The sequence below is a fragment of the Biomphalaria glabrata genome, chromosome 3, assembly GCF_947242115.1.
Source record: "Biomphalaria glabrata chromosome 3, xgBioGlab47.1, whole genome shotgun sequence".
NCBI lineage: Eukaryota > Metazoa > Mollusca > Gastropoda > Planorbidae > Biomphalaria > Biomphalaria glabrata.
The window spans coordinates 34,850,366-34,875,045 of NC_074713.1; the positions used below are offsets into that span (position 1 = coordinate 34,850,366).

At 34.1% G+C, this 24,680-nt stretch overlaps 1 protein-coding gene across 4 annotated transcripts; it reads right to left on the reverse strand.

The window, feature by feature from the left end:
• Positions 1–799: 799 nt before the first annotated feature.
• LOC106057028 (uncharacterized) lies at positions 800–22,622 on the reverse strand. 4 transcript variants are annotated; one of them, XM_056024709.1, is made up of 2 exons: positions 22,295–22,622; positions 800–7,683 (listed from the first exon to the last, which is right to left on the reverse strand). In XM_056024709.1, exons 1-2 carry the CDS (start codon positions 22,333–22,335, stop codon positions 3,333–3,335), a joined length of 4,392 nt encoding a protein of 1,463 aa, XP_055880684.1. In that variant the 5' UTR covers positions 22,336–22,622; the 3' UTR covers positions 800–3,332. The 4 variants fall into 4 exon arrangements, with proteins under 4 accessions (XP_055880684.1, XP_055880683.1, XP_055880686.1 ...); XM_056024708.1 differs by lacking the exon at positions 22,295–22,622 and adding an exon at positions 18,119–18,341; XM_056024711.1 differs by lacking the exon at positions 22,295–22,622 and adding an exon at positions 10,453–10,474.
• Between the last annotated feature and the right edge of the window lie 2,058 nt (positions 22,623–24,680).

Here is a 24,680-nt window from a genome sequence, read left to right on the forward strand (position 1 = left end):
GATCTTGAGTTTTATATATATATATATATATATATATATATATATATATATATATATATATATATATATATATATATATATATATATATTACATATCAGCTAGATGTTTCAGTTCTAAATATTGTCTTTCTTTCCATTATTTCTGACAATGGCGCTAAGTGTGTCTAGATGTGAGCAAAGTTTGTTCAGACTTGCATTGATTAAAATTTAATTTCGATCAACGATGACAAATGTACGACTTACTAATTTGATGAAACAAACATTTGATACAAACATTAGCGATAGTTTTGCGAGTAAGATTTATTTGTAGTGTCTTTTTTTGTACAACTGATTTTTTTTCGAATTAACAATACTTTAACAATGAATACATATTAAATCAGAAAAACTAATCTTTTCGCTGTGATTTTATTATTTTTTGGGGGGTTAGGGCATCATGCCGTACTGGGCATCAAATACCCTAGCCACGACACAAGGTTATTTCATTTCAAAGTATATTCCCTTTTCCATAAAAGGATAGTCTATTATACAATCTTTAAATGGTGTAATTACAAAGAGTTCACTTTTAGAAGACCAAAAATATTTAGAGAAAGGCACGTGCGATTTCTGTAAACCTACAGGATAAAACAAATAGCAACTTGTTCATAGCGAGGTAGCTTAATTGAAGTCTATTAGATAAGAATGAATAAACCCGCAATACTTTTTGCAATAAGAGGAAATGAAAATAAAATGAATCAATGCGAAAGTCTATTTTATAGACAGATGTTAATTAAAATACTGAGTTAAAAAAATAACAACATAATAACAAAGGAAAGTTTTTTATTATAAATAGAAGACATGTAAGATTATAAATACAATCTCCTTTAATTGAATTTCAACAATTCAATTTCCCAAAAATATCTCTAAAAAAACTAGAGACACAAACATGTTACGTTGAATGGAAGACAAATGTTTTGCCGAGTTACTTTCTTATATGTCAGGCCCCAATGTAGTTGATCACTAATTGAAAGCAGGTTGGTCATTGAGACACTATTCAGGGCCCAATGTAGTTGATCAATAATTGAAAGCAGGTTGGTCATTGAGACACTATTCAGGGCCCAATGTAGTTGATCAATAATTGAAATCAGGTTGGTCATTGAGACACTATTCAGGGCCCAATGTAGTTGATCACTAATTGAAAGCAGGTTGGTCATTGAGACACTATTCAGGGCCCAATGTAGTTGATCACTAATTGAAAGCAGGTTGGTCATTGAGACACTATTCAGGGCCCAATGTAGTTGATCACTAATTGAAAGCAGGTTGGTCATTGAGACACTATTCAGGGCCCAATGTAGTTGATCAATAATTGAAAGCAGGTTGGTCATTGAGACACTATGTTCTATGTCAGTGTTTCACAACGTTTTTTGCTTGAGACATTACCCATCCCAAACAAAGAAACGTTCACGCAGGGTTTAACTCTTTCTCTCCTAATTGACGATGCCAACGTTGATTTGACTCCCAATAAACTTTATTGGTTTTTGGAGTTATAAACTTTAATTTGTGTTGTGTAAAAAAAAAAAAAGCATGCATTCCCCTAGAATTCGATGTCATTTTCTAATAACAAAGAAGTTATATGAAGTTTAATCATAACAGGATAGTAAAATACAAATGAGCAAAACGACTAATACTATCGGAACGAGAAAAATAATTACGGAGAGAAAGAGTTAAGTTAGTGGAAGCCCTTCTCTATTATGTAGCTTTGAATTTTTTAATGCACTTAGCTGGTATTAATAATATATTTTTTACACATATTTTGTAAGTAAAACACAAATGAAGAACATCAATTTATAATTTAATAAATAAAAATATGTGACAAAATGAAACAAGCTTTAAAAAACGTTGACCACGTGATGTGTGCTAGACACTCAAAGAAATTATAAAGATAGGGCTGCTTCGGTTACATAAAATAATAAAAAAAACTGTCAGATATCTTTTACAGACACTGAGACCCACAATGTACTTTAATGCTTCTAATAGCTGAGTGGAAGCTTTGAAAAATTTGTATAATGCTTCTAAAGAATAAATAAAAACAACATTAAATATTTATCGAAAATAAGATCTAAATCTATTTACAAATGTTATTTACAAATTGAAGCTTAAAAAAGCAAATTTAGCCTTGTGAGTATAAGTTTATAACAATTTTTGTTTCTAAATCACAATAATTTTACTTTTTTTTTGGTATTTAAACAAACAAACAATAGGCTATTTCAAAAAGAAATCAGGTAGTTTGACAGGTTTTGACATTCTATAAACTACAAGCTACCAGAAACCACAATTAAGCACAATAATAATTTTAAAAATTAAGACAAAATGAATTGTTTATATATCATAACAAACTATTCTCCCAAAATACGAAATAGCTGCATGAATAAGTGTATTCGTGTTTATAAAATTATGTATGTATGTATATATTTTTATTTTATTTTTTTGCTGATGTAGTTAAGGGATAATAGAATTAATAGGGTAGAATTCAATGTGGGAGAGTTAAAACGTAAAAGATGACCAAAAAAAGAATTCCAGCCAAAAAGCAACATTAAAGCTTTTCAAATATTTTAATCTAAAAATGACAAGCCAAAGAAAAATAGTCACAGATTGTGTGTAGGACTATTTCTTTTTGAAAGGGGTTGAGGAGGCATAAGGAATACTAGTCTTTATCGGCCAATAGTATGTGTCTGTGTTTCAGCTGTAGGGCGTTATAAAAGTTGGCCTTTCCAATTCAAGATAACACATACTAAAACTCACGGGCATAAAATATTTTTGTGGGAGCGTTAAAATAAAAACGGGGGTGGGGGGGGGGAGTCTCCGGCAAATCAAAAGTCACAGCCGGTTGGTAATACTAGTATATCAATTATAGTTTATATCAATCGTAGTCAATATAAATCAAGTAAGCAAAATAAAATCATTTTTATATGTCTTAGAATATATAGAATATATAAGCATATAGCTGAAAGTGAGCCAAGTGAAATTAAGATGTGTGTTGTATGCTTAATAATTCTATTTGTCTACACTTTAGTTTATTAAAAAATAAAACAAAATCGTTAACTACATCAGACGTAGCAAGGCCTTTCAGATTATGACTTCTCTGTTGTTAGACTCTTACATTGGCTTAGTATCAATTGCTTATTTATTGGCATACAATTTTAAGTTTAAATTTACACGTCCATTCTTTTTTTGGACAAATATTGACTTTCAATATTCAGATATCAGCAATGGATATCAATACATTTATGCAAGTTCTAAAAATTAAAAATTTCTGTTCGAAATGATCAAAATTAGTTTTTCTTTTGTTATTGCTGTTACATTAAAGCTTTTTTGTGTACAATGTTTTTAGTGCGACCATCAGGGGCATAAATGTACAAATTTTGCGGATCAGTAACTCTAGAACATGCGACATAGAGCTGGCCATGAGAGAAACATGGTTGCTCTAAGTTTACCCCAGCTACCTGAAATGTTTGACCCTGAGCTTTATGGATTGTCATTGCAAAAGCAAGTTGAACAGGAAATTGAAGTCGATTAAATAGAAAGTGTGAATTGATTGGTGTGCAATAGATGCGGGGTATAAATACATCTTTGCCTTTAGAGTTGCCATTTAATACTGTCGCTTGTATTATGTTTGGAAAAAGTGCTTTAACGGATAATCTGGTGCCGTTACATAAGTTAGGAGGATCTATGTTACGCATCAACAAAATAGCTGAGCCTATCTTTAACTCGAGAATATGTGATGGAAATCCAGGTAGCTCCAATGTGTTCAGAAACTCCTGAGGGTAAAGCTCCGACTCCTCCGTATTTACAACTGTATCCATTGATTTATAAGTGAAGTCGGAACCAGGAAGTTTATTCTGAATGCGGACATTTAGTCTATTGACGCATTTATTGGTTGGCGCCAGGATGGCTCTTTTACTTAGCCATTCGTTGTTTTTAAAATTCTTTGAAATATTTGGATAAACTTTGGAAATGAGATCTTCAACAGATTGAACCAAGCAGCAAAACCACGAAGGAAAGGAAATCATTTCATCCTTACGATTAATTTCACCATCACCAATGTTTAAAAGATGTTCAGAGAACTGCTGGTTATTCTGGACTCGCATATTTGTTGTCAAAGTTTCTTCCTGACACTCATTCCATAGAAAAGAAGCTTTTATGCATGCATTAAACTGTTGTGACACAGTCGATCCTGGTATTACAGGTAAAGTTTGTCGAAAGTCACCTGAGAGAACCACAACCACTCCGCCCATTAGTAGATTGTTTCTTCTTAATTTTTTCAGAGTAATGTTCAGAGCTTCAAGCGATTTTTTGTTAGCCATGGTACATTCATCCCAAACAATTAGAACACATTCTTTTAAGACTCTAGCAATGCCTGAGTTATTGCTTATATTACATTTCGGATGAATTGAAGTAGCAATATCTAAAGGTAGCTTCAATGCTGAATGTGCTGTTCGTCCTCCATCAAGCAGGGAGGCGGCAAGTCCAGTTGATGCAAGAGCCAAAGCAATTTTTTTCTGCATTCGAATTTCAGAGAGAAGAATATTAAGTAAAAAGGTTTTTCCTGTACCGCCAGGTGCATCTAAGAAAAATAGCCCCCCTGCTCCAGATGTAATCTTCTCTTGTATGACATTGTACACTACGAGTTGTTCCTGTCCCAAGCGAGGCTTGTCTTTATCGCATGATTCTCTTAATTTAGTAATATCGTAGTTCATTTCTCTCTTATACTCATAATCCTGCGCACCAGACTCATGACTTCCGGTTTGCGAATTAATATTCAGATCTTTCATTGTTCTCCCATTCATTAACATACATTTGTTTTCAATTTGTCTGAGAGCTTCAATAACCTGTTCTTCCCCACACTTGGAGTTACTGTTATTTCTTCCATTTTTATTATCTTTACTTAAATTACCTTTAAATTTGTTCCATAGACTTGTTGGATTGGAAGGCTTACAAAATGATAAAATGATAGAAAATAAATTCCTTAATTGCTCTGCTGTGCTATATTCTATTGCTTCTTGTAACGTAGTTTCCCAAGTTTCTTCTCTGATAATCAAGCCTCGTTTTTCACATGCTTCTTTATAAGTCTCACATTTTTGGCCTCCAACAGTTTTTAGAGCATCAAAAGATTTTGGTCCAGGAACTTCATAAAGTAACAATCTAAGATGATAACGCTCAGAGTCACTGGGATGAACAGCACAGATACGAGCTAATGTTTCTTGTGAATAAACATTTTTAATAGTGTCTCGGGTTCCCCTTTTTCTTTTATGATATTTTTTGTGTGTCCATGTATAATATGTAGAAACCTCTGGGTACAATAAAGATTCAGCAAACTGATCAGTTTCACATAATTGAAAAAATGCTGTTAATTTTGTGTTTTCTGGCTCAGCAACTAGTCGCTTGAAATTATTTTCTGTGAAGTAAACTCTGTGTTGATCTTGTAAATGAACATCAAATCTAGCCACTGGAGGAAAGTTCTCGCGAAGAGGAAAGTTTAATATTCGCCAAACAGCTTCACTGCTGGTAATGGATCTTTCCGTTTTACACTGAGCATTGCTATCATAATCTTCCAAGATAATGCTATAATTGATGCTCAATTGATTAATATAAAACTTTAGTTTTTCTAAGTCACAAATCTCTACATTAACATGTGTCTCAAACATCTTACATAGTAATGGAGAGTAAGGCACAATCCATGAATTGTCTATTTTTGAGTCTTTCCCTTTACCGACTTTACGTTGCGTAGAAAAACGTTCATCTTGGGGTTGCCTTCTTCTGTAAATAATCGAACTCATATCGAAAATTTCTGTAGAATTGAGAAAACTTTTTGGGTATTTTTCGGTACATTCACCTTCCTTCTTACAAGGTGCCTTTTCATTATGATCGCAAGGTCCGTGTACCATGTGATTAACAACAATGTCAAAAAGTTTTGCGTCTTTGACGGGATCTGGAAGCTCTGCACAAATAACTTTGTCAATGTCGATTTGAAACGCACAAAGTTTTTCCTTTAGCCACACTAACATCTTAGCTTCTGGGAGACCATTTTTTTGAAATTTAACAAAATAATTCCAACACTGAATTTCTCCAAAGATCTCGCTACGTGTGATGAGTTTCATAAGATTGAACAGTTTTTGTTTAAAAACTCTTGCTATCAGGTCTGGTCGATCTTTTGAAGTCTGACCTGTAAAAAGTTGAACTTGTATTTCTTGCCAGTCTGGGTTACATTTAAATGTTATAAATAAATCGGGAATCCCATAATACTTTTTACAGGCTAAGACGTCCTGTGCTGCTTCAAACCAATAGCTCGGCCCTCCAGTAAATGAAGAAGGCAATTGAGATTCTTTCCCGATTTCAAGAAAAGATTTGTTTTTCTCCACAGCGTCCTTCAGACTACAAAAACTGTCAATTCTTTTCTTATTTTCGGATTTAAAAAAAGAAATGCGTTCAATTTCAATTTTCATAAACATGTCAACAATAAAATTCGTAAAAAGTTTGCCAAATTTTAAAATGTGGTTTGAAGTTCGTATCATTATATGATAAGCATAAAATTCCCTGGAAGACATTTTTGTTGTTTTTTCTGTTTTAGAGTTAATCTTTTTCCACCCAAAGTGGTATCCATCTTCACCTTGCCAAAATATCAGTGGGTATTGAAGAGCATCATATGACCTGTGGAATCGAGGAACTGTTCTAAGATGTGGACTGCATTTAGAAATAACAAGAGCGCCTTTGTATGAATTATCTTGAGTGTTTGAAACAATGATCTCGTTAATAGTTGGAAACTGTCTCGCTTTCTGTTCTTCAGGACTACTTATAGTACTATCCGGGGGCAAAATATAATAATCAGACGGCATTTCCTTGATGGCAGTTTTAAAAAGTTTGATTATTTGGTTATTCTGATGCAATATTTGTTGTAACTCTAAAATAATGTCAGCTTTAATTCCTCGAACATTTGTACAGCGTTGCTGAGCTTGTTTATTTTCATTTTTCATAAAATAAATTTGTAACGATTTTGGATTAGTATTTGCAGTTGGCAGTATTGAACTAATTTTAGGCAGAGCTTGATATTGATCTTTGGATGCGTTTAAACTTTCACGTTGTGCTAATTGGAAGCAACTATTGTACTTAAGAATTTTAGCTAAAAATTGTTTTGATTTTTTATTTTTACCCGATAAGTAAGAGTCAAAGGGATTGGGTGGATCATCTAAACCTGCCAATTGTATTTGACCTTTCAAACAACAAATTCCCTTTGGTTCATATTTATATCTTCGGGCTTGACAATATACACACACATCACCCATTTCCCCAATATCAGCAGGTGGATAATCAGCAGCAATGTTATAGTTGAAGCCCTCTAAATGTAAATCATCTTTTTTAAGTTCCGCTTCTTTCCTTTTTTTAGACATGTTTTGCCTATTTGCTTGACGTCTGTTTTCGGTTTGTTCCGATGTCTCTTCAGCACGACTGTCTCTATTTCTTTGGCTGTTTTGATTCAGTCTGTGCTTTCTTTGTTCCTCTGTTTCATTGGCACGGTTTTGGGCAGTTCTGTGTCTCTGTTTTGTCAGCCTTGCTTCTTTCTTCTCAGCTGTTTCTTTTTCTCGTTGTTTTCTTTTCTTGATGGCTGCTGGTGACATGGACTCACTGGACTTCCTCTTCCTTGGAGTCATTCTAAAAAATAAATGAAGTAATAATGCAAGTTAACCAATAGAAAGACAATTCAAAACCTGCCACTCCAAACAAATCATTATATTTAATTAAATGTGTTGGCTATTGTTTAAAGTTACCTTGTATAATTTACAAATCTTATATCAACTCACTCTGTTTGTCTGGTATTAAATTAACCAATTGGTTTAAATTATTTTATTTTGTATTTCTAACAAGGAAAAGAAATTGTATTTCACTGATGTGGTGATAAAAATGAATTAGCCCCCTTTATACTTTGTAGGTCGACGCTTTAAAGTTTGAAGCTAAAAATAAATAACTATGAAACCTATTTTCAAAAGCGATTCCCTACGAAGCAGTGAATGTATTGGCTTGAGGAGGTTAAGGAGGCTGAAGCCTTCGAGGTCGAATTTAGGTCGTTCGCCTTTTTTTAGAAATGCATTTAAAAAGCGATCATCCTTCTTTCTACCCCTTTCCAACTGGTCTAGACAAGTGATAAGATCATAGCGTATTGAGAAAGCTAAAAGCATGAATTTGAGACAAATAGATTTATTATTATTAGTCTCGCTCTATAACCTCTATTACAAATTTAATTACATGACTGATTCAAACTTACTGGTACTACACTTAATATAAGCTTTTTAAAAAGTATTTTACTTTGTTTTTCTTGTTCAGAGTTGTTTTCAAGTAGCACTTTTTATTTCAAAGAGTTATATAGATTATACAGAATGCCTGACGTTTTCTGTTCGAAATGACTAGATCTACGCCAGGCAATGTAGAAAAATGTTATTTTTGTCTAAAAAATATTTATAAATAAAATATAGATGAATGAAAAGAAATACAAGGTTAAAAAATACAATTAATTATTAAACAATTCCTTAAAGCAAAAAATCGTACTTTAAAATAATAATAATATTATAGTAATACATGTCGTGAAGCGCGCATTGTCTCAAAAGTAGAATTTGGGAATTTTTGTTTCACTTAAATTGTGTTGGCGCAAATAGTTTGTCCCACAGACATATATATATTGTTACGAATCTCACTATCCAGGCTCTCTGCAAACTGCACCTTACACCACCAACTTAAAGAACTTGACAACTCAGGGCTCCGAAGTAACGTAACACTTTAATAGTTGAATAAATAACAGCCAATACTGTACAATTGGCAACACGTACACTGTACAAATATCTCTCCGATAACACCGTTCCGCCGTATCAACTCTTGCACTGGCCTCTCCGTCTCGTTCCGGGCTTGCACTGGGTTCAACAGTTCAGGACTGACTTCACACACTAGGCTCGTTGTGTCGGACTCGATCGCAGACCAAGATCAAGACGCCGTTCGTCTCAACTGTACTTGATAGTACTTCCGCACTGAACCGTCGTAATGCTCCGTACAGAACCACACCGCTGAACTGTGCTGTAGTCGACCGTGTTCTGACCTCTTGTCGTGAACCTCCTTTCTGAACCTTGCTGTATTGAGCCCCTTTTCTCGACCGACCTGACTACGACACCTCCGCTCTTTATATAGGGTCCCTACTGGCCTTCTCGAACCGGACAGAACGCCGCTCGACGTTTCTAGGTGGTCAGATGACTACAACTCTCGTGACGCTGCGATCCTTCCCGAACCGTCCTGTTGATACTCGACTCGGCTGACAGTCGTAGCTCGCCTGGGGCGATTTGCGTCGGCTGACTACACACACACCACTACCCCCATCTGTGCCACCACCAGGTTTATAACAATATATTATAGACTGGACATAGAAATCTCAAGAACTACACAAAAATGTCATAAAAACTTCAAAAGAGCTGAAACAAGGCGTTGTTTTGTAAAGTAGTTATCACAGACCTGCTATTCGCAGACGACTGTACCATAAATGCCTCATACATAGAGGACTTTCGAAAAAAAAAAACGCAAACACCTGCAAAAATCTTTAGCCTCAAAATAAATATAAAAAAGAAGCACTGCACCAACCTACTTCAAATAAATTAGTCACAAAACCAGAACATTCTTATAGAGGGCTAAAAACTAGCGAATGTTAAAAAGTTTGTATATTTGGAAAGTACCATTTCAGCAAATACCACCCTTAATGACGAGGTAGACTTCCGTGTTGCTGCTTTTGTCAGACTTCAAGAACAAGAATGGCTACGGAGAGGACTCAGCATATTTACTCAGTATGTTTACAAAAGTGAAAGTCTAGAGTACTGTAGTCCTCCCTTCACTCTTATATGCACCAGAGTCCTGGACCTTATAGTCCCGCCACACACACACACACACATATATATATAAAAAACTCCTTCCACCTAAAGCAGTGAACTGGTTTTAACACATATCACACTTTGGAGCCCTACACATCACAAAATCTGATTTAAACTTTGATTTCCTTCCAAAACATCGCAAAAGTTTTCTTCTTATCTTCTTCTTCTTCTTATATAATATTTAAGTATAAATAATAGGTTGTTCTGGATGTTTTTGTGAAAAACAGATCAATGCCAAAGAATGTTTGGTATTGCTCTAACTCAGGGGTGGGCAAATTACGGGCCACATGCGGCCCGCCGGAGTGTTTTATGCGGCCCGCGGACACCTACAGAAATAAGGTGTGCTCCCACAGTATATACATATTAAAATGCAAATACATTAAAAATAATTCTAAATATCTATATGAATTATTAAAACGGTCTCATTATGAACAGTTTCAAGAAACCGAAGATTAAGCTTATTGACTATACTTCAATACACTCATACTAACACAGAAATACACTCAGTCTAAAACACAACCTCTGGCCAGTATTTATTTAATGCTATGAAGAACTGTGCTGAGTGTTGGGTATGCTTGGAACAAGATGGCAAGTGTAACAACTGATGGAGCTCGATCTTTGACTAATAAAAACAGTTTGTTTGTTTGTTTCTTTTAAAGCATATCCCAACCATAAACTGTAAACAGGAAAGTTTGCACAAAGCTGCATAAACTATCACCACATTATAGACAGAAACATAATTAAAATAAAAGATATTAGAGCTAGGGGTCATAACCGCAGGCAGTTTCGAAAAGTACTTGAAGATTTAGAAACAACATATTTCGATGTGTCCGCTGTCTTAACTTGGTCAAGGTAATAAGAAGAATATAAAATCTCAAAGAAGAAATTGTTATGTTCCTTGAAGGACAGTGACCTTGTTACTAATATTTCTAATGAAGTGAAAGATAGACTTCATGTTTTTCAACCCAGCTTGCACGTGAAATGCAAGTGCATGTTAAATCCTTTCAAACAAGGCTTTCCAATTTCTCTAGGCAAACAAGTGAAAACAGGTTTTGTTATTTCCATTTGCTGAAAGCTGAAACTATTTCTAGTGAAATGGTTAAATGTACAGTACTTTTTTTTAGATTCCTTAAATATGGAATTTAAAAAAGCAAATTTTAAGACGTCAAGAACCCGTTTTCAATACCATCATGTCACCAGGTACTGATTCAGCTCCAACTATGACTTGAAAGAGAAGTTCCAGTCACTACTTCAGCTGGAGTTTAATGGTTGCCAGAAGCTGTATTTCCACACTTTAAAAATTTGCTTCTGAACTTTCACATTTTTGTGTGTAAACATACATTTCTGAACAAACATGTTTTTGTGTGGAAATTAAACAAGTGTAATCACATGTCGATGGTGATTGATTGTAATTTGACAGCAGTCACAAGGATAACACCTAGTAAGCTAGTTCCACAGTTCCGGAACATTACGCACATGTGTAAACAGTTAAATACTTCACATTAAGCACAACTGTACATTTGTGGTTAAATGTTGTGATGTGAAAAGGCAATAGCAATTTTTTTTTCAAAAACTCGTAAAATTGGTTTCAGAAATATATATATGCGGCCCCCCATTCCCAAAATATTTTTAATGTGGCCCTCGATACAAAAAGGTTGCCCACCCCTGCTCTAACTTATATCACAAGTCACAATAAATTGTAGAATTTTTGGAAAAATAATTAAATAAATTTGCCGAAGTATGATTAGTTATTGTGTTTTAAGTGAATAGGGTTTGTTGGACTAGTCCGTTTCGTTTCTTTGATTAAAAAGTATTGGGCCGGAAGTCGCTTTTTTCCTTATATATCTTTGTATTTTTCAGTTCTCTTTTTAAATTAAACTGACATTATTATGCTATAATTTTAAGTGTACCTGATAGAGAAAAAAATTCTGCACAAAAATGCGTGTAGTTGGGATATAACCCGATAGAGGCTATAAAAAGAAAAGACCTGAAACTAGCGCGTGAAACTACACATTTACAGTACTTTATTTGATGAGTATTTTACCCAAGATCTGTGTTGTTTTTTTAGGACTAGCTTATTTCATGTACCCGGCATTTTCCGATACACAATTTCATACACAAAATAATTGTTGAAAAAAATTGTAGTGATTTTAAACTTTAAATGATTACTTAAAAAGGTGTGACTCTAATCAATTTTGAATATTATTTTGTTATGAATGTCACTGTTTATTTTGTGTCTGTTCTAGTTTCTTACATTTTTCTTGAGTAAAGGGGTCGTTTTTCTCCTAATGGGTATACCTGATTTCTCCAAGCAGCCTTTGTAAAATATTGGTCCTAAATAATGCTATGTTTATAAACGAAAAATCGCATGGCTGCATTATGATGAATGTACGTGTTAGTTCAATATATTTTATATTACTAGGTAACTATAAATAACCGCATAAATAGACATAAGTTTAATTTTTTCTGTTAAAGTCATATGGCAAATTTTTGTTTATATCCTGATTCTAAAAAGGAATAATAATAGAATTATACAGTAAAAATAATCACTAAGTTTTTCTTTTAATAGTTTTGAAAGTCTAACTGATAATATTACAAAGAGAGTTTGTGTTTTTGCAGATGTACACAAGCTACACTATGAGTCAGTCCATCTCTTCTAATTGTTTAGAAATGAGTGTAAAAAAGTATAGGCTTCGATATTTTTAGCCTGAATTTAAGAAGTTACAAACTTCAAACAACTTCCATAAAACTTTGTAGCCTACTTAAAAAATAAATTTATCCAATGCTCGAAATCCTGCTTGTATACTTAGGCCCTATATGAATCGATCCGGTATTAATGTATTAAGTAGCAAAAACTCCGCAAAAAAAAAAAAAAAGTTAAATGAAAGAAGATTGAGATATACATGTATTTTTGTGACGGTACGCACCGGTAAGGGGTACCGGCACCTTTTTTCAATGTCGGGAAAAATGATTACTTTTCTTGTAATTCAACGTTAATTTATTATTAGTTGAAAGTTAGGCAATCTATCACTGAGTACCGGAGCCTCTTTTTTATTTTTACAAAAAAAAGCACTTTATATACTTTCAGCCGACATGCCGTATTATTAAAAACACGTCTATGTGGTAACTTCTCTTATCTTCTTATCTTATATAATACAGACGTTACTTCAAAAAAGAAGATGATTACGTCCCACGCGTCATGCATTTAGTCATGCATATTAACCAATGACTTAAATTCTGCCAAGTCACTGGTTTTCCTGGCTAGCTCAGGAAACCCATCCCATGCTCTAATAGCACTAGGGAAGAAGGAGTATTTGTACAGATTTGTCCTAGCATATGAGACGAGGAATGTGCCTTTATCTTTGTGTCTTTCAGAGTATTTTATTAAATTTTGTTTTTGTACTTGAAGATTATGATTCAGTGTTTTATGTATAATTGCTACTTTACTTTTGAGTCTTCTGTCTTGAAGGCTTTCTAAATTTAGTGATTTTACTAATGGTGTTACTCTAGTCAAATGTGAATATTCGTTTGTTATGAATCTCACTGCTCTATTTTGTGTTTGTTCCAGTTTCTTAATGTTTTCTTGAGTTGAGGGGTCCCAAACGGAGGATGCATATTCTATTATTGGCCTAACCAAGGTTAAATAACATTTTAGTTTTATGTTCTTATTTGATTTATAGAAATTTCTTTTAATAAACCCTAATGCTTTGTTTGATTTTTTTTTTATAGTTTCATCAATATGTGGATTCCATGACAGTTTTTCATTTATTATAACACCTAGGTATTTTGCTTTTTTAGTCTGTGTTACTGGTTTGCCTTGAATAAGAAAAGTGGCATTAATTTGTTTTAGTTTTTTTGTTACTCTTAACAACTGACATTTTTCTGGGTGGAAAGACATGCTCCAATTTGATTCCCATTTCTCTAATTCATCTAATTCTCTTTGTAAAATATCTGTCTCTTGTGTTGTTTTATTGTTCTATATATTATGCAATTGTCTGCAAATAATCTGACTTTTGTTACTGAACTAATGCAATTTGGTAAATCATTTATGTAAATTATAAATAGTAGTGGACCCAAGACTGCTCTTTGAGGTAAACCTGAGTTTACTGTTATCGGTGTTGATTTAGAGCCATTTATTATTAAAGTTTGCTCTCTCCCTATCAGAAAATCTTTAATCCACTGATGCAGTGGACCATTAATGCCGAAATATTTTAATTTTTTAAGCAAACTATGGTGGTGAACTTTGTCAAAAGCCTTGGAAAAATCTAGTATAATAGCATCTATTTGTTACCTATTATCTAAACCTTTTGAAAAATCATCAATTAGTCCTATTAGTTGTGTTTCACATGATCTATATTTCCTAAAGCCATGTTGGTATGGGGTGAGGACATTATGTTTGTCTAAGTGGTTTATGATGTTGATACATATTATGTGTTCTAGGATTTTACATGTGATGCTGGTAAGTGATACTGGTCTGTAGTTTCCTGGATCAGATTTTTCTCCTTTTTTAAATAGGGGGCTGACATTAGCTTCTTTCCAGTCCTTTTGGTACTCTGCCCTGGTTAAGTGAAGCCTGGAAGAGTATTTTGAACACTGGGGCTAGCTCATTGCTTAGTTCTTTGAGTAATCTAGCTGGAATACCATCAGGTCCAGACGCTTTATTTGGTTTGGTGTTGGCTAATAGTTTTTGAATTCCATTTTCTTGTACTACTATATCTTCTATGTTGTCTACTTGGTTCAAATTCAGTAATATTTCTTTGTCTCCTGGGGCTGAGAATGCTGATGCAAAGTATTTGTTTAGGATGTTTGCTTTAGTTTCATTATCATTATGTATTATGTTATGTTCATCTTTTAATGGCGTTATACCTGTTGTTTCCATTTTTTTAGACTTAATGTATGACCATAGGTTTTTGTTGTTATCTTTAGATATTACATTGTTTATGTATTCACTCTGCAGCTGTCTGCTTACTTTTTGGGTTAAGTGTTTAATTTTTATATACTTTTTGTAAACTCTTTCTGCATTAGTTTCTTTAAATTTTCTATATAGGTTTTCCTTCTGTTTACAAAGCTTCTTTAGTCTATTATTAAACCAGCATTTATTTATTTTGTTTGATGTGTATTTGGTTGGTATATGATTTTCTATAATGCTCTTTAGATTTTTTTTTAATGAAATTCCAGAGGTCATCGACTGGTTGGTTAATGTCTTTTTCTAATAAGAATGTTTGTTGAAAGTTTAATGCAGCTTGGTGTAGTTGTGTTAGGTTACATTTATTCCAGAGTAAGATTTTTCTTTTGGGTTTTGTATTGGCTACTGCTTTTATCTGACTGTGTATTTTTATGATCTCATGGTCTGATAGACCAGGGATAATATCATAATCAACTACTAATATAGGTCTGTTGGTTAAGAAGAGATCTAATGTGTTGTTTAATCTAGTTGGCTTTTTAATGATTTGATCTAGACTTAGGTTTTGTAAAGTTTATATGAAAAGCTCATTTATGTCCTTAAGGTTTTGGTGTTTATCTTTGGTTAGTGTTTTCCAATTTATATCAGGTAGGTTGAAATCACCCATAATCCAAAAAAACTGCATTTTTATTTGTCTCTTTAAGTGTAGTAATCTGATTACATAGTTCCTGCATGTATTCTAAACTAGAATTTGGTGGTCTGTAAATGTTGCCTATTATTAGGGATGTTGAGGTGGTATTAATTTTACAAAATGTTGATTCTGTATTTTTTGAGTTAGGTAAGGTAATTTCTTCTGCTATAAGAGTGTTTTTTATTTCTAAAAGAACTCCTCCATGATTATCAGCCCTATCTTTTCTAAAAATTTCATAATTACTATTGAAAATTTCTGCATTATAAATTTCAGGATGTAGCCAAGTTTCTGTGCCTGCAATTATGTCTGATTTCTCACATTCTAATAAAATTTCTAAGTCTGCTGTTTTGTTCCTAATGCTTTGAAAATTTATTACTAAGGTTTTAAGGTATTTTGGTATTACTTCTTTAGTAGGTTTGTTTAGTGAGGCTGTTGTATTAATTTTAGTAGATTTAGGTTTAACAGGAGTGGATCTGGCTAGTGGTTGGTGAGTTTGGTTTGGGATGGTGTTTAGGATGTTGTATGGGTTAGAAGTGTCTGCATCAAAGGAATCAAACTGTCCTGATGTAAACTGAGGTAACCCACACGGTACCCAGTGCCATGATGCATCTTTGTTGCCTAAGGCATAATACACAGGTGTATTCATATGGAGACATGATGCATGGTACCATTCATCGCAGGTGTCACATTGAATGGCTTTCTGTTTCATGGTGCATACTTTTTTGCAGATGTTGCATCTATCTTTAGATCTAGGCCCTGGATTTGACTCTACATCTCCTGCTATTAATATTAACAGTGATAGGTATTTATTTCTGCTGTGTCTAATTGAGAACTTCCATTTGTGATGGGTAATCTTCTTTAGTGTTATGGATGTGTATGTTAGGTTATTTTTGAAGTTGCTTTGATCTAAAGTGTGATGATTGATTATGACTGTTGTTTCCTATTTAAGTTTAGTGTTGACTAAGGTAGATCTGGTTCTGTGTTCAGCTAGTGTGTATTTAGTAATTATTAGGATAAATAGCCAGAGCAATTTCATGATGACTGTTGTTGATTTTAGTTTTTAAAGGGGTCTAGTCTAAATCTGGTTTAAGGTTTACAATGCCTAATTTATGTCTAAATCTAAATTGAAAGCTAATTTACAATGACAATTAAATGAAATGGTTTATTAAATTCAAAATATGGACCTAGACGACCTAGACTAGATCTAGATCTAATTCTAGATCAATATATTTACGTGTATAATTAACTATATAGAATATTACTATTAGTTATTATTAGTAGTATTAGTAGATGATTAGTAGATCTAAAGCCTTAATTGCCTTAATTAAAGTCTAAGTCTAAGACTAGACTGACTAGATCTAAAATAAAATGGATAATAATAAATATAGACTAGATCTAGTCCTAAGCTAAGAGTTGTTAATTTGAATTAATTAGTGGGAAAAAATGCTGAGCCATTTATTATTACAGTTTGTCCTCTTCCAATCGGGAAATCCTAGATCCATTGGCGTAATGAGCAAGCAATGCCAAAATATATTAATTATGGCGGTCAATTTTGTCAAGTGTCATATAAAAGTCTAATAAAATCGCGTCTATTAGCTTTCTAGTATCCAAGCCTTTGAAATATCATCAATTATCACTAAGCTTCACACGACTTTAGTCTCATACAACTTAAAAATTTATTGTTTATATAATATTATTTTACATATGATACTGATTAGTGATATGGGGGTGACGTTTCCTGGATAAGATTTTGTTTCCTTTTATTAAATTGGCAATTGATGTTAGCTTCTTTCCATACCATAGGTACTCTACCTGATGAAGTGACGCCTGCTAAAGTATTTTGAACACTTGTGCTAGCTCGTTGCTTAGCTTTGAGAGCAATCTAGCAGGAATACCATTAGCGCGAGAGGCTTAATTCTGTTTTACGTTAGCTAGTAATTTTCGGATAGCCTTTTCTTGTATATCTATCTCTCCTATGTTTTAACTTGGTTTAAATTAAGTAGTATATCTATCTCTCCTATGTTTTAGCTTGGTTTAAATTAAGTAGTATATCTATCTCTCCTATGTTTTAACTTGGTTTAAATTAAGTAGTATGTCTTTGTCTCCTATTTTTTAACTTGGTTTAAATAAAGTAGTATATCTATCTCTCCTATGTTTTAACTTGGTTTAAATTAAGTAGTATGTCTTTGTCTCCTATGTTTTAACTTGGTTTAAATAAAGTAGTATATCTATCTCTCCTATGTTTTAACTTGGTTTAAATTAAGTAGTATGTCTTTGTCTCCTGGGCCTAAAAATGCTAATGCAAAGTATTTATTTACAATGTTAACTTTAATTTCGTTATCATAATACGTTATCTTCCCTTTATTTTGTCTTTCATTCGACTGGTGTATAAAGTGACCTTTAAAAATACTGATCAATGAATTTTGTGATGTCCGCTGACCAAGTTACAATGTTATACAATTTCTACTGTCAAGAGATCCAAATAAGAAGATAAAGGAACTATTGAGATTATTATTATAACCATCGTGCTTATACGGAAGGCTTTTCAAAAAACATTACCAAAAAAATTAAAGATAGAAAACAAATACCTACCTATATGTCTTACGACACTGAGCTAAAAAAAAAAAAAACATTCAGCAGCAGATGTGTTTGAAGAATGCAGTCTAATAAATCTAAACTCTCAACTGCTACGACTCAAATTGTTCTGGGTATTCTCTGGATGACAAACTTCACAGAAATAGAAAATAAAACTGAAAATGTCCTCGAAAATTCGCCATAATGGTTAGGGTATGTCGAGATGGCAATCAACCCCCGTCGTATTGGTGAAGCCAGTAGTGGGGGTTTGGGGGCTCACTCTCCCAAGCAATAAATAGGCCTACTACACTGCGTGATCCGTTGCCTCCCATTTTCCATTTTAAATTTAGTAAGGATTGCTTTTTAGATTAGAGAAATGGTGTATTAGTGTTAGAATAGGTTGAAATAATAGTACATCACAAATGTTTTTATATTACAAATAAATTTAGTAAATAAATTGTGTTATTCTGTTAAAATATGTAACTTAACGTTGATAGCATAAAGACACATCTAGTACATATACCAAACATGTGTGTATGTTTGTCTCTAACCTACAGAAATAAATCATTAATGTGTTTGTGTCTGTGAAATAAATCTGGAAATATCTAAGAGTTAAAAAAAAACAACATTCAGCAGCAGATGTGTTCAGTGGCGTAGCATCCATGTCGCGAAGGGGTTCAATGAACCCGGGCCCACGGCCATTAGGGGCCCACAGCCTGAAGCGTAGCAACAATGACGTAAAGGGGCTCATTGCCCATGGGTTCATGACTCATGAACAGCTGGGGCCACCATGAAAACTTCACCAAAGTGAAAAAAAATAAATGCACTTTAGTATAAATCTATAATAAATAGAATTTAAAAAGCTCCCTCTAAATATTCTGAATGTTGTACCAAAATTTATATTAACTTCAATAAAACATTAACTAGTGTTTTAAGCTTTAATGTAAGGAACCACTTTCCATCAGGTGTATTGTAAATTGTAATGGTGGCTAGCCCTAATAGTGCGTTTGAGGTGATCATCATTTCCATATCTTCAGTTTTTTTCCTGTATGTTCATAAAACCATTGTTAGTATTCACATGTATTGGGGGGAGAGGGGATGGGGAGAGTTTGGTGAAGGAAATATTACTGTGTTGTACAGGGGGAAAAGGGGGGAGGGGGATGACAATAACAATTAGGTCTATAGGGATAGTCCTGATTGTCACGAATAAAAATTTTGATACAGCTGCTAATTATTCAATTTTCTTAAAGCTTAATCTGGTTTATATTTCGCTTTGTATTTAAATTTTGTGAAATATCTAATAACACCGACTAAACCGTCCAGGACGGTCTAAACGAGAAGAAGTAAAGGAAAGGTCACTCTTATTTCTGCGGATAGTCCACAAGAAAACAAGAGGGAAGGGGAGAATACGTAGTCACAAAATAGCAGGGCCGGACCGTTGTAACAAAGAAATATCACTTTTTTTTATATTTCTACCTCACGTTAAAAAAAAGGGGGGGGGGTAATCTACTCTGTAGTAACTATCGAGGCGACAGAGCACGCTCAAGAGTTTGAACACCATGGAAAGATCACTCTTTTATTTTTGCAACTCGGACGGAGGGAGCTATCCTCGGTAATTTAAGAGGCGAAAAAAAAGAGGGGCGAGGGTGTGTGTGTGTGTGTAATATTCATCCGTCACTAAATAGCAGAACCGGGCTTAACCATTGTAGAGCCCTATGCGAAACGGATTTCGCGGGGCCAAGTTTGGGTAGGGATACGGATAATAAGTGAAAATTAAGAGTTTGTATTACAAATTCGTCTATTCATTTTATTCATTCTTTACTACGTACAGAACTACTTTACGAGCCTTGCGTGTTGCGAAGTCATACAGTACATCATAAAAATTCTATTTCCTACATAAATCACGCTCAATAGCAAGAATTACATAATGTTTCAATCTATCTTCGAGAATTGTTGATCTCAAGTAATTCTTCATTAGTTTTAGGCGCGAGAAGCTTTTTTTCCTAGATTCCACAATTGCGGGTATTGCATAATGCCGTTTTTTTTTTTTAAATCGCTCGTAGGATTGGCGTTTTCCATATTGAATGACACCCCAATATGACAATTTTAGTCTATATATTTCAGAAGATTTGTATGAGTTATCAAAAGATTTTAATAATTTCCGGATATTTCCAGGACTTTTTCGTATATTTTGCAATTTCAGGAGATTTCCAGGACCTCCTGTTAAGTCGACAGGAGGCCGCGGGAAATCTTTTATAAGTTATAAATGGTTTAATTTAATAATTTATACACCTAAAATTAGCGCGGGTCCTATACAAGTGCGGGGGCCAATGCGGTCGCTTTGGTTGCAGTGGCTTAAGGTCGGCCCTGCAAATATCAACGTATGCTACGCCGCCAGTCGACTACTATCTTTATAATGCAACATAGAATGCTTCTGATGTTACTTTAGTACAAGTAAGATCTTAACTGTATTACTAAAATGTTTAGTAGACATTGAACTGTCACGATTGTTTAAATTTCTATGGAATCCAACGAAATTGACACTGTAAAATAGTGTAGAACATTCAATAAGAACGGCTTTGTCCTCGGAAGTCTTCATCACATTGTTTTGTTGTCTTCTGTATTGTGTAAACAAAAAATTATGCAATTAGAACAGAATAAAAAAGGGGGTAAAATCTAAACAGAAAAAAAAGAAAATAACAATTAAATATTTATCAAGGCAGAGAAACATCCGAGTGTTACACAGGAATTGTTAAAATTAAATATGTTTGTGCTAGTGCAATGAATGAGGAAACTGATTTGGGGAATAAGTTTGTAACAAAGATCTAGAAGATAGAGAGATGACTCAATGAATGGAATAGCGTCTTTCACTGATCATTGCATGATATTTGGTTGAAACTTGGTTCATAGCTCTAAAGTAAGTTAACTATATTTATACAAAACCCCAGAAAATTGTTATGAATATTGACATTTGGCAGGAACTCAAAGCCCCACAGATTCAAAATGAAATAATAGACCCGTTGGGCAATGCTGTTCTGACAAAATACCGGTACTTTAGGACATCCATTCTGCACAATTTTTCTCTTTCATTGGTGACAGCGCTCAAGACAAATAAACAGTTGATTAAATTAGTATTATTTTGTTTAAATACCGTTTGGTAATCTCCGATGACGGAACATCCAAAGAAATGGCAATTAGATTGTCATTTCTAGGTTTCCATATTTGTGAGAACCACATGTCTGCATGAATCGAGGAACAAATGCTCCAAGTAATTAACAATTCCCCATTTATCCTTAAATAAACTACGAGGCTAAAGCTATAGTGGTGCTTCCAATATGACTGGAGACTAAAATGGCCTTTGGTCATTGTTTCATCAAAAGAAGCCGCTAGCATATTAAGAAATAGATGCACTGGTTTCTTACTTTCCTACTTAAAAGGCCAGAAAAATGTCAGTCAATAAATATTCCATCTATTTACAGTTCAATAATGGACGTAGAACTCGATACTAGTTTGTATCAATGTTTCAAACACCTACGAGTGTTTTTAGGAAAGTAAATGTATAGAATGGGAACTAGATCTCATCAAACATTTCTGTATACATTTGAAACACCATTAATTCGTTTAATTCGGTTCCAAAATTGTGTTGGAGTTCTGATTCAAACGTAATAAGATTATTCTACTCTTAGTTGTATTGGAATGTCTTTTGATAAATATGCCGATACATTCAGATTACTCGATGATTTTGTCACACATTACATTTGTCTTACTGGGGTAAGTGGGCCCACCAATATATTCTTGAACCCGGGTCCACGGGTACCTTGTTACGCCACTGGGATCATGTGTTTGAAGAATGCAGTCTAATAAATCTAAACTCTTAACTGCTATGACTCAAATTGTACTGGGTATTCTCTGGATGACAATAATACTGAACATCTGCTATAATGGGATAGGCCTATTCTGACCGATAAAACGGTAGATTTCAATCGCCCGGATCTGCTGTTCATCGATAAAAAAGAAAAAACCGCTACCATTATCGATATCGCCGTACCACTGTCTCATAATTTAAAAAAAACTGAGATAGAAAAACAAAGAAAATATGGGAACCTAGGCTTGGAGATTAAGCGTCTATGGAAATTGTCCAAAATAACAATATACCCCATTGTTATATCAACCGAGGGGATAATAACAACTGACCTCACAGACACCTTCAAGGCCCTTAACATTCCTAGGAACATCTTCGTTGCCTGTCAGAGGGCAGTACTGCTGCAGACCCTTGCCACATCACCAGAAAATTCCTCAGTGGAAACTGTTAAAGGGACTACGATGAATTTTGTTTCTCTTTAGCGAAACTCGACCCTGGCAGCGCCAGAGAATGACTACTCGTTCATTTCTAACATAATAATAATAATAATAATAATTTTATTTATAAAGCACTGTTAACAAACAAAATGTAGGCTCAAGGCGCTGTAATAACATTACAAACACAAACACGACAGCTAAAATGACAAACTCATATATGCTCATAGTGTATCTTGTATGACTAACATAGTTGCATATTAATTTCGGGAAGTCTATGGATGACATGATTCCTGTTAAAAGAAAATAAAACTGAAAGTAACTGGATGTGACGATGAATTAAAAAAAATTTCATAGAAAATTCGACGTAAGTTTAAGGGTGTGTCGAGATGGCAATCAAGCCCCACCGCATTAGCGAATTCAGAACTTTGGAGTGGGAGGGGGGGGGGTTCTAAACCCAAACCTTAACGCCCAGTAAACCCTAACCATAAGCATAAACGCGCGTACAGCAAATATATATATATATATATATATATATATATATATATATATATATATATATATATATATATATATATATATATATATCATTGGCCTATGGTCCATCTCCAACACTTTTTCATATGACTGTTGAGCCTTATTTTGGAGAGACACTCCCGTCCACATATATTGCAGGTCAAGGTGGCTTTCGCTTTAGTGGTAGAGGAGCTGGCAATTTTCCGCGTTGCACGCTTTTCTACAAGAGCCGAGGCCCATGCTTTTTCGCTGCCTATAGCTTTCTTGGTCACCGTCTCTCTCTAACTAGTGCGGTCTAAAGCTATGTCTTCCCAATGGTCCGCTCCCACCCCTTCTACTCTAAATTGTATGCATTTTTAGGATTGAAGTATATATTGTGAGTTAAAGTCTCAAAATTCTTTATACAAATGAAAAATATGAGTTTGAATAAAGGTTGGAAAAGGTGACTAGGAAAATAATATTTGTGTTTGAAGAATGCAGTCTAATAAATCTAAACTCTTAACTGCTACGACTAAAATTGTACTGTGTATTCTCTAGATGACAAACTTTACAGAAATAGAAAATAAAACCGAAAATGTCCTCAAAAATTCGCCATAAGGGTTAGGGTATGTCGGGGTGCAAATCAACCCACATCATATACCTTTTTAATACTATACACCAGTGAATATATATGCTCATAGTGTAACTTGTATGACTAACATAGTAGCATATTAATTAAAAAAATACCTCTTCAATATAAAAAAAAGCAATTTACACACTCTAAAATCTATGAGCGTAGCAAAAGGGGTTTTACGTTTAAACCTACCGCAAGAGGGGTTTGAAGCTAAAAAATACATCTTCAATGTAAAAAAAAAAGCAAATTACCCACTCAAAATGCTATGAGCGTTGCCAAAAAGGAGTTTTGAGTTTAAACCCCCCTTCAAAGGGGTTGGGTGCTAAAAAATACCTCTTCAATATAAAAAAAGCAAATTACACACTAAATATATTTGAGCGTAGCCAAGCCAATTGGGGGTTTTGAGTTTAAACCCCTCTCCTACAGATGGCTTTTTAAAAAGTTTAAAACCCTTCCAGATAGTTTTGAGTTTAAAATCCCCCTAAAGAGCGTTTTGAGGTGGAAAACCTCTATCTTCAATATTATTCTAAAGCAAACTACAGTTACCAAATTCTATGACCGTAGCTAAATGACGTCTTGAATTTTAAAAAACACAAACTCCAAAGATTTTTTTAGTTTAAAACCCTCCCCCAACAGATGATTTTGACGATAAAACTTCTCTTTTCGATATAAAATGTAAAGCAAACTGCAGTCACCTATTTCCAAGAGCGTATTCAAGAGAGGTTACACATTTCTACCAGTGGCGGGGCTCCATTAATAAAGTGCAGTGAATAGTCATCTGCCGAAATCAAAAAAACACACTAAATGTGGCTCAACAAAGATGGCTAAGACAGATTTTAGGAGTCAGTCATAGAGATCGGGTCTAAATCAAGGAGCAGGTGGAAAGAGGCTTCAGACATTACCAGTGACAGATTTTGTTGAAACAGCTTGAAGGCAAATGCGCCAAACGGCGCGGGAGAGTCTAAGTCAGTAAGAATAGCACATTAGGTTTTTGAAATAAAACTTTTTAATACCAGAAAAATGCACTATAGATACTCCAGAATATGCATTTTGTTGTCTTTCAATACCAGAAATAGTGCTTGGCGGCAGGGCTCAGCCCCGAGCTCCCCCAGACCCTTTGCTGGCATTGGCGGGGAGTCTACAATTTTTCCACTA

Coding starts and splice junctions, on each gene's coding strand:
- LOC106057028 (XM_056024709.1), bottom strand. CDS start 22,335: ATGTTCCTAGGAATGTTAAGGGCCTTGAAGGTGTCTGTGAG. Junction 7,684..22,294: donor GCCTTGAAGGTGTCTGTGAG/GTCAGTTGTTAT, acceptor TTTATTTTTTAG/AATGACTCCAAGGAAGAGGA.